The sequence below is a fragment of the Ylistrum balloti genome, unplaced genomic scaffold (assembly GCF_031769215.1).
Source record: "Ylistrum balloti isolate Yb309-2 unplaced genomic scaffold, AGI_CSIRO_Ybal_v1 Utg370042, whole genome shotgun sequence".
In the NCBI taxonomy this organism is placed as follows: Eukaryota; Metazoa; Mollusca; class Bivalvia; order Pectinida; family Pectinidae; genus Ylistrum; species Ylistrum balloti.
The window spans coordinates 409359-425588 of NW_026782099.1; the positions used below are offsets into that span (position 1 = coordinate 409359).

Genomic DNA, 16230 nt, shown 5'->3' on the forward strand with positions numbered 1-16230 from the left:
AGGTAGAAGTGCTATCAGTAATTTATATTTATAGTACAATCACGATGTAATGACTGCAGTGCAATTTTCAAAACATAGAAGTGCTATCAATATTTTTACTTATTGAGATTTAAACCATAAAAGCTATATTAATTTAGTACCATTTGGTGCATTGTTTCAGAAATCTGGTTTTCACATTAACATTCAAAGTTGAACAAAGCTTCATGTTAGTGTTGTTGTCATTTTTAATTCATTCTTGGTTGCTGACATCGTTAATTAAACCAATGATGATAAATTTGTAATCTTTTTGTGAAAAAAGAAACTTCTGGTCAGTAAGCTAACTTACAGAGATAATGTTTTGCAGCTGTGTAGAGTTGAAAAGCTCGGAAAGAACATTGGCGTCAACCAGGACCAAACCAAACAGCACACAACCAGCAATAGCTGATAGAACTGCTGTATCCATACAGACATTGTATACAGGCTTACCTGTAACATAAAACATTCATTATATCTCCCTGATAAAATACTGCTTCCTATCAACTCAGTGAGGATATCATCTCTCAATCACTACAGAATTAAGCCAAAAGTTCTGGATCCCTAACATGGCAACAGGTACAACAGTATCAGTGTACATGTCACAATACATACCCTTCACATGTGTGTTGAGGAAATCCTCCACAAACACTAGATCAGCACTCAGGGCTTGTCCTGTCTCTCTCAGACATTGGATACTAGAGTAGGACTGCTCATCTTCACATTTACCCACAATATTCTGAAACAACGAAAAATATTCATATCCCAGGAAGATGTAGTGGTATGATTATAGGCCAATGATTTCCACAATAATTACTATGTTCCAAACTTCCACTAGTGATAAAAATCTGAATCCTAATGACTCTATTGAAGGTAGATTTTAAAATCTTATAGGTAAATATAGTAATACAGTTCCTTTCCTACCAGATATACACAACCTAGACAAAAACAATGATGATATTTCAAGTTTACCTTCAATGACTTGTAGATTTGGAGTCTGGTAAATATACTTTCTGTGCAGAATGTATCATCCTCCTGCTCAAATAGTTGCTGCTGACTGAAACAAAGCAATACACAGAACACGGGTCTTGATAGAGGACCTTAATAATAACACCTGTGACACTAAAGTGAAATGTTTATCTGGTAACATGACTTAATCAAATTTTTTTTTCAGTAAGTATGAAATACAGCTTTTATATTCTCTACATGATAGTCCCCACTTTTCACACACAACACATTGTGTATGAGTTATATACCCTTGATAGTATACAACACATTGTGTATGAGTTATCTTCCCTTGATAGTAGACAACACATTGTGTATGAGTTATCTTCCCTTGATAGTAGACAACACATTGTGTATGAGTTATCTTCCCTTTATTATACACAACACATTGTGTATGAGTTATCTTCCCTTGATAGTAGACAACACATTGTGTATGAGTTATCTTCCCTTGATAGTAGACAACACATTGTGTATGAGTTATCTTCCCTTGATAGTAGACAACACATTGTGTATGAGTTATCTTCCCTTTATTATACACAACACATTGTGTATGAGTTATCTTCCCTTGATAGTAGACAACACATTGTGTATGAGTTATCTTCCCTTGATAGTAGACAACACATTGTGTATGAGTTATCTTCCCTTTATCATACACAACACATTATGAGTATGTTATCTGCCCCAATCACATACATCTCATTATGCATGTGCTATCTGCCCTTGACTATACACAACACATAATGTATATTAGCTGCCCCTGATCACACACAACAAATAATGTGTGTTATCTCCCCCTGATCACACACAACAAATGATGCATGTGTTATCTGCCTCTGATAACACACAACATGTAATGTGTGTGTTATCTGCACTGATCACACACAACACATAATGTGTGTGTTATATGCACTGATCACACACAACTGCACTGATCACACACAACACATAATGTGTGTGTTATATGCACTGATCACACACAACACAGGTTTGCTATCTGCCCCTGATCATACACAACACATTATGTATGTTATCTGACCCGATCACATACATCTCATTATGCATGTGTTATCTGACCCGATCACATACATCTCATTATGCATGTGTTATCTGCCCTTAAATACACACAACAAAATGTATATGTTAGCTGCCCCTGATCACATACAACACATAATGCATGTGTTATCTGCACCGATCACATACAACACATAATGCATGTGTTATCTGCACTGATCACATACAACACATAATGCATGTGTTATCTGCCCCTGATCACACACAACACATAATGTGAGTTATCTGCCCCTGATGATACACGACACATAATGCGCGTGTTATCTGCACTGATCACACACAACACATGTTTGTTATCTGCCCCTGATGATACACGACACATAACACGTGTGACAGGCCCTGATGATACACAACACATGTGTGTTATCTGCCCCTGATGATACACGACACACAACACGTGTGACAGGCCCTGATCATACACGACACATTGTGTACATGCTATTTTTCCTTGATCACACACTACCTGTAAGGATATAATCATATATACATACCATGTAGTAAGCTTGTGTGTAATGCATGCATGGACATCCTTTGGTTGGTACAACATCTTAACAAGACTGGACACCACAGCCTCTGACCACCAGTATGACATGTGTAGGAACTCAAACAGCAGCTGTAGAGGAAACCATTACACAATGTTTACAAATCAGAATGACTATCATTTTGAACTGACACATGAAGAAAAGTGATGCCCTAACATACCTGTAGATAACATTAATGTCTGATGTATTCTAATTTCCTGTTCCACGTTAACACATCTAATACCATTAGCACAATATGTAAAAGTTAATTGAGCAAATTTAAACGTGGTATTAACTGTGTTTTTTTCATAATTAAAAAATTAATAAAATTCTCAACAACTATGACGACAAACATTTTTTTTTTAAAACATGAACAATCCTGTTAGTAATCACAGCTTACATTGTATGGTTGACAATTGACAAATTCTACAAAAAAGTATCACGATTCATATTAAGTACATATCTGTGACTAACATCAGAATGTTGTTAAAATAGGTGTGTTTACCTGGTATCCGGTGTTGTATTGTACAGCACCATACTGTAAATAAGAAAGTGTTAATATGTCATAACACTGTCAGAGTTCAAAGTAAAACTGCATCCTTATATACACTTCACTGTGCTGTCTTTTGATAGGATTTCAATCTGTCATTGGAGATAACTATATATTATGTTTACAATAAACCTCCCAATAAGGGTAGGTATTGTGCATATAACCTTTCCCTGACCAGTGTACAAGCCCAGGTCACAAAGCTTACAACTGTCATCACAAATGTCAATTTCACAGTGCACTGGTCAGAACTCTGGTCTTGATCATTCAGGTTAGGCTCATTTTCAGAGGTGGTTTCCAGGATATTTCAACCATTTTGGACACAAAATTGGTTTGATATTCCAAATCGAGATGGATCAGTGTGATTACCTGTATAACTTCTGTAATGGCCTGTATAACTTGTATGATTACCTGTATAACTAGTGTTATTACCTGTAAAACAAGTGTGGTTACCTGTAAAACATGTGTGGTTACCTGTATACTTTGTGTGGTTACCTGTAAAACGTGTGGTTACCTGTAAAACGTGTGGTTACCTGTATACTTTGTGTGATTACCTGTATAATTTGTGTGGTTATCTGTATAATTTGTGCGATTGCCTGTATAATTTGTGTGGTTACTTGTAAAATTTGTGTGATTACCTGTATACTTTGTGTGATTACCTGTATAATTTGTGTGGTTATCTGTATAATTTGTGTGATTACCTGTATAATTTGTGTGGTTACCTGTATAATTTGTGTGGTTATCTGTATAATTTGTGTGATTACCTGTATAATTTGTGTGGTTACCTGTATAATTTGTGTGATTATCTATATAATTTGTGTGATTATCTATATAATTTGTGTGATTACCTGTATAATTTGTGTGGTTACCTGTATAATTTGTGTGGTTATCTGTATAATTTGTGTGATTACCTGTATAATTTGTGTGGTTACCTGTATAATTTGTGTGGTTATCTGTATAATTTGTGTGATTACCTGTATAATTTGTGTGGTTACCTGTATAATTTGTGTGATTATCTATATAATTTGTGTGATTATCTATATAATTTGTGTGATTACCTGTATAATTTGTGTGATTACCTGTATAATTTGTGTGGTTATCTGTATAATTTGTGTGATTACCTGTATAATTTGTGTGATTACCTGTATAATTTGTGTGATTATCTATATAATTTGTGTGATTAGCTGTATAATTTGTGTGATTACCTGTATAATTTGTGTGTTTATCTGTATAATTTGTGTGATTACCTGTATAATTTGTGTGATTATCTATATAATTTGTGTGATTACCTGTATAATTTGTGTGATTATCTATATAATTTGTGTGGTTATCTATATAATTTGTGTGATTATCTGTATAATTTGTGTGATTATCTATATAATTTGTGTGATTACCTGTATAATTTGTGTGATTACCTGTATAATTTGTGTGATTATCTATATAATTTGTGTGATTACCTGTATAATTTGTGTGATTACCTGTATAATTTGTGTGGTTATCTGTATAATTTGTGTGATTATCTATATAATTTGTGTGGTTATCTGTATAATTTGTGTGATTATCTATATAATTTGTGTGATTACCTGTATAATTTGTGTGATTACCTGTATGTATAATTTGTGTGATTATCTGTATAATTTGTGTGATTACCTGTATAATTTGTGTGGTTACCTGTATAATTTGTGTGATTATCTATATAATTTGTGTGATTATCTATATAATTTGTGTGATTATCTATATAATATAATTTGTGTGATTACCTGTATAATTTGTGTGATTATCTATATAATTTGTGTGGTTATCTGTATAATTTGTGTGATTATCTATATAATTTGTGTGATTACCTGTATAATTTGTGTGATTACCTGTATAATTTGTGTGATTATCTGTATAATTTGTGTGATTATCTATATAATTTGTGTGATTATCTATATAATTTGTGTGATTATCTATATAATTTGTGTGATTACCTGTATAATTTGTGTGATTACCTGTATAATTTGTGTGATTATCTATATAATTTGTGTGGTTATCTGTATAATTTGTGTGATTATCTATATAATTTGTGTGATTACCTGTATAATTTGTGTGATTACCTGTATAATTTGTGTGATTATCTATATAATTTGTGTGATTACCTGTATAATTTGTGTGATTACCTGTATAATTTGTGTGGTTATCTGTATAATTTGTGTGATTATCTATATAATTTGTGTGGTTATCTGTATAATTTGTGTGATTATCTATATAATTTGTGTGATTACCTGTATAATTTGTGTGATTACCTGTATAATTTGTGTGATTATCTGTATAATTTGTGTGATTACCTGTATAATTTGTGTTATTACCTGTATAATTTGTGTGATTACCTGTATAATTTGTGTGATTATCTGTATAATTTGTGTGATTACCTGTATAATTTGTGTGATTACCTGTATAATTTGTGTGGTTACCTGTATAATTTGTGTTATTACCTGTATAATTTGTGTGATAACCTGTACAACCTGTGTGATGACCTGTATAACTGGAATTATTACCTGTATATGTGCTGACCTGTATAACAGATATGATTACCTGTATATGTGCTGACCTGTATAACCTGTGTGATGACCTGTATAACTGGAATTATTACCTGTATATGTGCTGACCTGTATAACCTGTGTGATGACCTGTATAACAGATATGATTACCTGTATATGCTGACCTGTGCTCTAACCTCCAAAACACACATATAACAAAGATTGTGTGTCCTCTCACCTCAATAGACCTTCCTTTGTAACACAGGTGTGGTATAATCTCCATTGCTTGTACTCGTACATCTGTGTCATCATCCTGGATCAGGTTTGACAATGCCTGGAAAAGTCTACACAGAAACGCATTCTTATCAAACAGCGGTTAATGTATGATGATGTAGATAGCATTTGTGTTGTAAAAAAATCATTATCATCAGAAACAAAAGAACCATGCTAATAGATTTGGTCCCATATACCTTAAAGTGAGCAGCACAATTACAGTTTTCAGTTTATACAAAAAACATATTACCAGAATAGAATCGTTGAACACTCACTTTACAACACACTCCTGATGGGTAACATCTTCAGACACCCCGGATGGAGACATTATGACATGTCCAGCTGTGCCCATGGCTTGTGCGGCAGCAAGTCTAAAATGTTCATCACCGGTCGTTCTGCTGGCCTTCAACACTCGGTTGCACCATGCAATCAGGTCTGGTGACGAGGGCCTAAATAACAGAGAAAATATTAGTCATATCACAACCTCAGGTCTAACAATGGAGGTAAAAATAAAACAAGGTACCAGATATTATTATCCATTTTAGGCCCCATTGGGGAGAGTGGGGGATGTTAATGTCAGATGCAACACTGATACAAGTTCTCTTCTCACATGGATGCTCAAGATCATATTTGGACAAAATTAACACATTCCAACGTATGAAAGATTTATAATAATATGCTCTTTTTCGCAATGTGAGCCCTGCCCCTCCCGTACCCTAAGGGACATAACACATAGCTTATACAAAATTGATTCTCCTTCGCCCTTGCATGCTTCAGACCAAATTGGGACAACATCTAGCCATTCCAACAGAAGAATTTTAAAAAATTTGCTTAATTTCCAATATTAGGCCATGTCCCTCCTACCAAAGTGGGCCAAGACTATCTGTTAATACAAACTTGAGCTCCATTAAAGACAGCTAGCAGTTTTTCATAAAGAATTGACAGACACCAGCCTGACGACAGACGCTGGGCCATGGCATAATCTTGTTGGCCCTTTGGACAAAGTGAGTTAAAATGATCACATAAGTGACACAGCCAGACAGAAGTTGGGATTAACGAACAAAATACACTCCAATAATATTCTTGATTTTTCAAACTATCACTAGATATTGGGAAACATAATCTCTATTTTTTTCATTTTTTAGTTAAAACAATAATCCGGTATCAAATAAATTATCAAATAAAGATCAAAGAGAATGGCAAGTCTTTATTATATTATTAGGGTACATTTAAACTTTTCTTTGATGCCACAAACATAATGGCAAAATGAAAACATCATAGAGTTCAACATATCATGCTTAATAAGCTTCATGTTTGTATTAGATACTATGATGAATGTGTAACTTTCTTCTATGAATAAGGTTAAAAAGGAATTCACAGAGATGATACCTAGAAATGTCAAAACTGTTTTTAATTCCGATTGCCATTACTGCCAGTATGGTTGCCTCCAGACTTCCCCCTTGACTGTCACCATGGTTACAGCAGTACTGGTACAATTGTTCGGCAGTGTCCGAGTTGGTGCCATGAGTGTTGTGTATATTGAGTAACAGAGACAGACAGTTGGCCAGCAATGGAGGGTAAGTCTCCCTATGAAGGACATCAATCAGCTGACCCTGAAGATTTACAATGATGATGTGTGACTGTTGGATGGTTGTACAAAGCAACCAAAATCTATACAACAGAAGCTGTATCATTGAAGTTTCAAGATATTGGAGGATGACAGAAATGTCTGTTGCAGTTTTGAAATGTTAGTACCATGTCAATGACAAAGCTATAAAGTACAGATTACAATAACAACATGTTATAAAAATCCTCTCCATGTACACTTCTCTGATCAATGATTAAGAAATTTTACAGAACTAAAATTTCCAGTAACATTTGTTAATGACATATCATTCTACAGAGTTTTAACATGATGTTTCTGTGGTTAGAAGAAGTGAAGCCCATGTGATGAGAACTGTACCTGAATGGTGCTCCACTGCAAAGCTTGCCAGGTCCTTGACTCCAGCATACATTCCAGTGTGGACACACAAGCCAGCTTAGCGTCCTTTTCAGTCCCCCCGAGTAGGTCATGAACTAACTCGTCATCATTCTCCACCTCCCAGTCGTGGTTCCTCAGCAAACACTGTACCAGGTTCTTGGTTAATACTCCTTGGCCCAGCTTTTCACAAGAACAAATATTTTACATAAGGATTAGATTAGATTTAAATTTATAAGAAAAGTGTATCACTAATTAAATATATAACACTTGTGCTGATGAATCGTTGTACACATGTAGAAAACCAAACTAAATATTAGGAGACAGCATTGCTTGTTTTGCAGAAAGATCTATTTCAAAGACTACTATTATTTTATTAGATATTTCGTGGAGCCTTTAAGTTGTGTACACATGTATATATATTATACCACTTGTATAGATACTTACATTGACACTTTTATAATGACAGGTAGCAGACTTCTGCATCAACCTGACCAAATGAAGACTATCAGTCCGCACTTTAGCTGGAAACAATTCTGTAAGTTTATTGAGTACAGAAAGGTACGTATTTGTGATGAGTGGACACACTGCTGGGTCACTACTTATCCAAGCTCGTGTCTTCAGTACCTTCATCACATCCACACAGTCAGTTTCACTGTAAAAATAAAAAAAGAATTAACTCTGAACAGATCACAAAAGAACAGTAAGAGGAAGTAATGGTTATTACATATCAGTAAAATCATACATTTTTGTGGGTCTTAATTTTCGTTGGTTTCCAAAAAGTTGTATTTCATAGACAATTGATTTAGTAAGTAAATATTGCTCTATAGAATACAAGGATCAAAAGTACCATCAAAATAAATCCCCCACTGAATTGAATGACTTTACAGTACCTATCCCAGTTACTTATACATACTGTCCTTGCAGGAGCCTAACGACAATGAATGTACTTCTAGACATAGATCTAATCCTCAGTAGGAGTAAATACAATTTTCTTCTCACAATCCTTGAAAAATTAAACAGTGTATATCCACAAACCTTATACATGCATTATGGACGACTAGAGTTTTCTCCAAACACAGAAGAGTTCCATGAAGTCTGTTGTACTTGTGACTTGGACATGGATTCTCTGGGATGTCCTTCAGTAGGCTTATCATAGAGTCCTTCACTGACTGTACAGTTATCATAGCAACAAATGCACTTGCTGTCAAATGGCGGAGGTAATACACTGGACTTGCCAACAAGAACTCGATCCGACTCTTGAACTCTGTGATAAGGCTGGAGAAAGCAGCAAATTTTATTTTAGGTTTTTTAGTAAACTTTCAACTGACATTTTTAATGAGGATTATTCAGTATTGTAAATGCATAAAGCAAGTCTTTCTTTCCAACCATAAATGGACGTGTTACTATTTTATAATTTATAACAGTTTTCAGATTGCAGCCAGAAATAAATAAAATACAGAAAAAAGTTACTGTTTGCTACATTTTACAGAACCTATTAGAGAAGTATGTGTGCTACTGTAGGCCACTTTCTACAGAAACTTTTAGAGAAGTACACTGTGCTACTGCAGGCGACATTTCACAGAACCTATTAGAGAAGTTTGTGTGGTACTGTTTGCCACTTTCTACAGAGCTTATAAGAGAAGTACCTGTGCTACTGATGGCCACTTTCTATAGAACCTATTAGAGAAGTATGTGTGCTACTGATGGCCACTTTCTACAGAACCTATTAGAGAAGTATGTGTGCTACTGATGGCCACTTTCTACAGATCCTATTAGAGAAGTATGTGTGCTACTGATGGCCACTTTCTACAGATCCTATTAGAGAAGTATGTGTGCTACTGATGCCACTTTCTACAGAACCTATTAGAGAAGTATGTGTGCTACTGCAGGCCACGTTCTACAGAACCTATTAGAGAAGTATGTGTGCTACTGTAGGCCACTTTCTACAGAAACTTTTAGAGAAGTACACTGTGCTACTGCAGGCGACATTTCACAGAACCTATTAGAGAAGTTTGTGTGGTACTGTTTGCCACTTTCTACAGAGCTTATAAGAGAAGTACCTGTGCTACTGATGGCCACTTTCTATAGAACCTATTAGAGAAGTATGTGTGCTACTGATGGCCACTTTCTACAGAACCTATTAGAGAAGTATGTGTGCTACTGATGGCCACTTTCTACAGATCCTATTAGAGAAGTATGTGTGCTACTGATGGCCACTTTCTACAGATCCTATTAGAGAAGTATGTGTGCTACTGATGGCCACTTTCTACAGATCCTATTAGAGAAGTATGTGTGCTACTGATGGCCACTTTCTACAGAACCTATTAGAGAAGTATGTGTGCTACTGTAGGCCACATTCTACAGAACCTATTAGAGAAGTATGTGTGCTACTGATGGCCACTTTCTACAGATCCTATAAGAAAAGTACCTGTTCTGTTGTTTGACTGTTTCTAATGACCCTACATGAGAAGTATCTCTGGTGCTGTCAGACTTTTTTTACAGACCCTATAAGAGAAGTACCTGTGCTGCTGTTCAGCTGTTTCTGTGGGTCCAAGGTGTGACAGCAGAGTTAGCACAGGGAAGAGAGATGGGTGGAGCTTGTCTACAGCACCAATATCTGTCTGTAGAGCTCTGTCTAGCTGTCCTAGCATAAAGGGAGGTATCTCTGGGTAATGGGCAGCAAACTCCTGGAAAGACAATGTATTACAGGCACCTTCCTCCAAACTCTTCCTAGGACCAAATATCCTTGTCACCAAAGCACCTGAAATATCACAGATCATAATTAGGACACAAAACAGCATTTTTCCTTCTAAAGAGTATGGAAACATTGGCACAAAAGACTTACTGTTCTGCCGTGTAATATACCAATGTCATCAACACAAGAAGACAATACTTGTAAAAATATCTCTATGACATCATAAATGAATGATGTCACACTATTGTCTAAGCAGCGAGAAAATCTCCTGTTCACCTCAAAATTTGATGGTATCGTACTGAAATTAATTTGAATTTTCTCTTATTTCTAAAGAATATGAGTCACATTTTATTGTTGGTATATGTTGAATATAATCTTCCACTCATGTCCATGTCAAATTGACTTAATTAAACTTTAATGATAATTTGATAAGACTCTCCCCTAATATTGTAACATTACAATCAGAAAATACAAACTCTATTACTTCCACTTGTGCAAGTCTACATACTGAAAAGTCGTGTGGCAGCATTACGTATAGCCCAGGCTGGCGAACCAAAGCTGTCCACCACCAGCTTTACAGTGTTCTCTATGTATTGTGTGAGCGATGCGGACAAACTGGAGTCACTGTAGAGGGAGTTGAGGATGTTCAAGCCGTGAACCTGAGGTAAGTCAAACTTATCATCTAGCTGTGCAGCCAGGGGTAGACTGGTGATGTGGAATAGAGAGTCTAGGGCCGTCTGTAACAGCTTGGTCTGTAAAGGAACCAGGTAATCAATCACAGAGTGATACTGGGTAGTACAGATAAATAATAAAGAAATGAGTTCAACTGATATTAGGTCCAATAAATCAGAAGGAGAATCATACACAAGATGAACATACATGATAGTTCTTCTAATTTGATTCTTGTCAATTTGATATGTTTTAATCTATTTGACATCTTCTAGACAAAAGTAATTTCTGCCCATTAAGCTGTCATTCTGAACCAGTTTGGTCCTAATTAATTGGACTCAAGTCTTGAACCAGTGCAATGGTATACATAAAATTTGAATGTATCATGGTCAACCTTTTTATATTTCCTCTCACAGCTGACAATAGTCTGTATAATTATAGGCAGCCCAGCTGACATCCTGGTCGTGGAGGTAGAGGTCGCCTTGGTAACCAGGGTGGACAAAGACTGAAGAAAAAGGATTAAAATGTAATTTCAATATTTCATCTTACAACCAAACTATCAATGTTGACCTTGGAGTAAGAAGTATGACCTTGAGTTGGGGGCTATGACCATATAGGTTATAATATGAAAGTGGGCATTACAGTGAACCAGGTAATATTTCCTTATAATATCTTATACCATGGATAGAACATCAAATTACAGCAGTTAGTTGATGAGGGTTGGTACCCAAATGTTTACTCCTGAAGATAAAACACAGGTCTTACTAGTACCTAGTAAACATACACAGTACAACATAGGTCTTACTAGTAAACACACTCAGTACAACACAGGTCTTACTAGTACCTAGTAAACATACACAGTACAACACAGGTCTTACTAGTACCTAGTAAACATACACAGTACAACACAGGTCTTAACAACACCTAGTAAACATACACAGTACAACACAGGTCTTACTAGTACCTAGTAAACATACACAGTACAACATAGGTCTTACTAGTAAACACACTCAGTACAACACAGGTTTTACTAGTACCTACTAAACATACACAGTACAACACAGGTCTTACTAGTACCTAGTAAACATACACAGTACAACACAGGTCTTACTAGTACCTAGTAAACATACACAGTACAACACAGGTCTTACTAGTACCTAGTAAACATACACAGTAAAACACAGGTCTTAACAACACCTAGTAAACATACACAGTACAACACAGCTCTTACTAGTAAACACACACAGTACAACACAGGTCTTACTAGTACCTAGTAAACATACACAGTAAAACACAGGTCTTAACAACACCTAGTAAACATACACAGTACAACACAGCTCTTACTAGTAAACACACACAGTACAACACAGGTCTTACTAGTACCTAGTAAACATACACAATATGACACCGGTAATAACAATACCTTGTAAACATACACAGTACAACACAGGTCTTACTAGTACCTAGTAAACATACACAGTACAATACAGGTCTTACTACTACCTAGTAAACATACACAGTACAACACAGGTCTTACTAGTACCTAGTAAACATACACAGTACAATACAGGTCTTACTACTACCTAGTAAACATACACAGTACAACACAGGTCTTACTAGTACCTAGTAAACATACACAGTAAAACACAGGTCTTAACAACACCTAGTAAACATACACAGTACAACACAGCTCTTACTAGTAAACACACACAGTACAACACAGGTCTTACTAGTACCTAGTAAACATACACAATATGACACAGGTAATAACAATACCTTGTAAACATACACAGTACAACACAGGTCTTACTAGTACCTAGTAAACATACACAGTACAATACAGGTCTTACTACTACCTAGTAAACATACACAGTACAACACAGGTCTTAGTAGTACCTAGTAAACATACACAGTACAACACGGGTGTTACTAGTACCTTGTAAACATACACAGTACAATACAGGTCTTACTAGTACCTAGTAAACATACACAGTACAACACAGGTCTTAACAACACCTAGTAAACATACACAGTACAACTCAGGTCTTACTAGTAAACATACACAGTACAACTCAGGTCTTACTAGTAAACATACACAGTACAACACAGGTCTTATTAGTACCTAGTAAACATACACAGTACAACACAGGTCTTACTAGTACCTAGTAAACATACACAGTACAACACGGGTGTTACTAGTACCTAGTAAACATACACAGTACAACACAGGTCTTACTAGTACCTAGTAAACATACACAGTACAACACAGGTCTTACTAGTACGTAGTAAACATACAAAGTACAACACAGGTCTTACTAGTACCTAGTAAACATACACAGTACAACACAGGTCTTACTAGTAAACACACACAGTACAACACAGGTCTTACTAATACCTAGTAAACATACACAGTACAACACAGGTCTTACTAGTACCTTTTAAATATACACAGTACAACACAGGTCTTGCTAGTACCTAGTAAACATACACAGTACAACTCAGGTCTTACTAGTAAACATACACAGTATAACACAGGTCTTACTAGTACCTAGTAAACATACACAGTACAACACAGGTGTTAGCAATACCTTGCCAACACACAAAGTTACCGATAATAAATTGGCATGCAGAAGGAGATTATTCTAAAGCCTGTAACAAGCCAAGGAGAAGATGCAATGTGAACACATATTGAAAAGCTGTAAAAATAACAGTTATATTTTAACCATACCTCTTTCAGGATGAGTTCAGGAATCTGATTAAGTTCCTTATTGATGGATGTAAACAGTGAATAACAAAAGCGGGCAAAAGCTGATCGACAACCCTCTATAACACCCTACAACAAAGAAGACACATAATTCTCAAAGAAATAATGTAAATACTATCATGTTATATTAAAACAATTCTGTCAATATTTCATCATTTCTTCCTGTTCATGTACAATGATAGAGATGTTTAGGTGATATAACTGGTGTTGACAGTTTGTGAGAATGTTTTGGTGACCTACAATGTGTTGACAGTTGAAGCAGATGTTTTGGTGACCTACATTGTGTTGACAGTTTGTGAGAATGTTTTGGTGACCTACTTTGTGTTGACAGTTTGTGTGGATGTTTTGGTGACCTACTTTGTGTTGACAGTTTGTGAGAATGTTTTGGTGACCTACTTTGTGTTGACAGTTTGAGCGGATGTTTTGGTGACCTACTTTGTGTTGACAGTTTGTGAGGAGGTTTTGGTTACCTACTTTGTGTTGACAGTTTGTGTGGATGTTTTGGTTACCTACCTTGTGTTGACAGTTTGTGAGGATGTTTTGGTGACCTACCTTGTGTTGACAGTTTGAGCAGATGTTTTGGTGACCTACCTTGTGTTTACCATTTGTGAGGATATTTTAATAACCTACCTTGTGTTGACATTTTGAGCAGATATTTTGGTGACCTACTTTGTGTTGACAGTTTGAGCAGATATTTTGGTGACCTACTTTGTGTTGACATTTTATGAGGATATTTTAGTGACCTACCTTGTGTTGACAGTTTGAGCAGATGTTTTGGTGACCTACCTTGTGTTGACAGTTTGAGCAGATATTTTGGTGACCTACTTTGTGTTGACAGTTTGTGAGAATGTTTTGGTAACCTACTTTGTGTTGACAGTTTGAGTGGATGTTTTGGTGACCTACTTGGTGTTGACAGTTTGTGCAGATATTTTGGTGACCTACTTTGTGTTGACAGTTTGTGCAGATGTTTTGGTGACCTACTTTGTGTTGACAGTTTGAGTGGATGTTTTGGTGACCTACTTTGTGTTGACAGTTTGAGCAGATGTTTTGGTGACCTACTTTGTGTTGACAGTTTGAGCGGATGTTTTGGTGACCTACTTTGTGTTGACATCTTGTGAGGATGTTTTGGTGATATACTTTTGTGTTGATAGTTCGCGCGGATGTTTTGGTGACCTACTTTATGTTGACAGTTTGAGCGGATGTTTTGGTGACCTACTTTGTGTTGACAGTGAGTGCGGATGTTTTGGTGACCTACCTTGTGACGGCAATTTGTGAGAATGTTTAGGAACACTTGACTAATTCTGTGTATGGTTTTCATAGCTCCTTCTTTATTTTGATCCAGTACTTCTGTGAGGTGGCCCAAGCTCTTACAACTCTCCTGTAGTGTAATTTTCTTTGAGATATTAAACTGATCAATATACAATCATAACTCACACAGTTAGTTTAAAGAACACAGTATCAAACAACATTGGCAATGTTATATATATGATTACTTTTGTATGATTAAACTTCAAATTATAAATGTAAAATATCATCAGTACAAGATTGTGATCTTTTTAAATTAAAACATTACTTTGAAATTCCAAAACATTCCAGACAATATCGTACCAATGTGAGAGAATAAACAGTTCCCAGAGTCACAAGTCGGTTCCAGACTTCACTAGAAGTGTCATACACAAATGGCATTTTATCTTTTTACTCCGACATATGTTGAGGTTTTTATAAAATTAATAGAAAATTATTATGAAGGCCTTACATTTAAATCATGGTGCTGTTTCCTGACATGGGTAAGTATATACTTGAAGTAAAACTTTCTTATTTAATATCCTTGATTCTAATTGATAGTCATAACTCTAGTAAGATATACACAAATTAACAACCAAAGTCGTAGAATTTCACCTTGAGGTTGATCCAGCACCAGGAGAGCAGGTATTGATACTCTGCAGATAAAGATGTCGACTCTGTATATGTATCCTCACTCTCCGCGATCCAACTCTCAAGAGCAGAACCGATCTCAGCAAAGGATGGACACAACTCTGTAACGTAGCACACATACAAACATTTAACAGATGTTACTTTCTGTGGGATAGAGACATGTGTATCAGAAACAGTCACACATTCACTAGTTAAACTTTCAGTGTTTATCTATCACAAGAATTCTAAGGATATATAT

General features: G+C 35.7%; 1 protein-coding gene across 2 annotated transcripts in view; it reads right to left on the reverse strand.

Moving 5' to 3' along the window:
- The window catches only part of LOC132549071 (thyroid adenoma-associated protein homolog), a 35153-nt gene that overhangs the window by 1431 nt on the left and 17492 nt on the right, over positions 1 to 16230 (reverse strand). Inside the window, exons 19-35 of one of the 2 annotated variants that reach the window (XM_060212971.1) lie at positions 15957 to 16093; positions 15313 to 15435; positions 14022 to 14126; positions 11688 to 11798; positions 11133 to 11376; positions 10450 to 10690; positions 8965 to 9204; positions 8374 to 8581; positions 7912 to 8109; positions 7338 to 7561; positions 6224 to 6397; positions 5914 to 6019; positions 3115 to 3147; positions 2580 to 2701; positions 985 to 1069; positions 628 to 751; positions 326 to 465 (exon numbers count right to left, since the gene is read on the reverse strand). In XM_060212971.1, coding sequence (XP_060068954.1) covers positions 326 to 465; positions 628 to 751; positions 985 to 1069; positions 2580 to 2701; positions 3115 to 3147; positions 5914 to 6019; positions 6224 to 6397; positions 7338 to 7561; positions 7912 to 8109; positions 8374 to 8581; positions 8965 to 9204; positions 10450 to 10690; positions 11133 to 11376; positions 11688 to 11798; positions 14022 to 14126; positions 15313 to 15435; positions 15957 to 16093 — 2615 coding nt within the window. The remainder of the gene's footprint in view (positions 1 to 325; positions 466 to 627; positions 752 to 984; positions 1070 to 2579; positions 2702 to 3114; positions 3148 to 5913; positions 6020 to 6223; positions 6398 to 7337; positions 7562 to 7911; positions 8110 to 8373; positions 8582 to 8964; positions 9205 to 10449; positions 10691 to 11132; positions 11377 to 11687; positions 11799 to 14021; positions 14127 to 15312; positions 15436 to 15956; positions 16094 to 16230) is intronic. The other variant, XM_060212972.1, reaches the window with a different exon arrangement.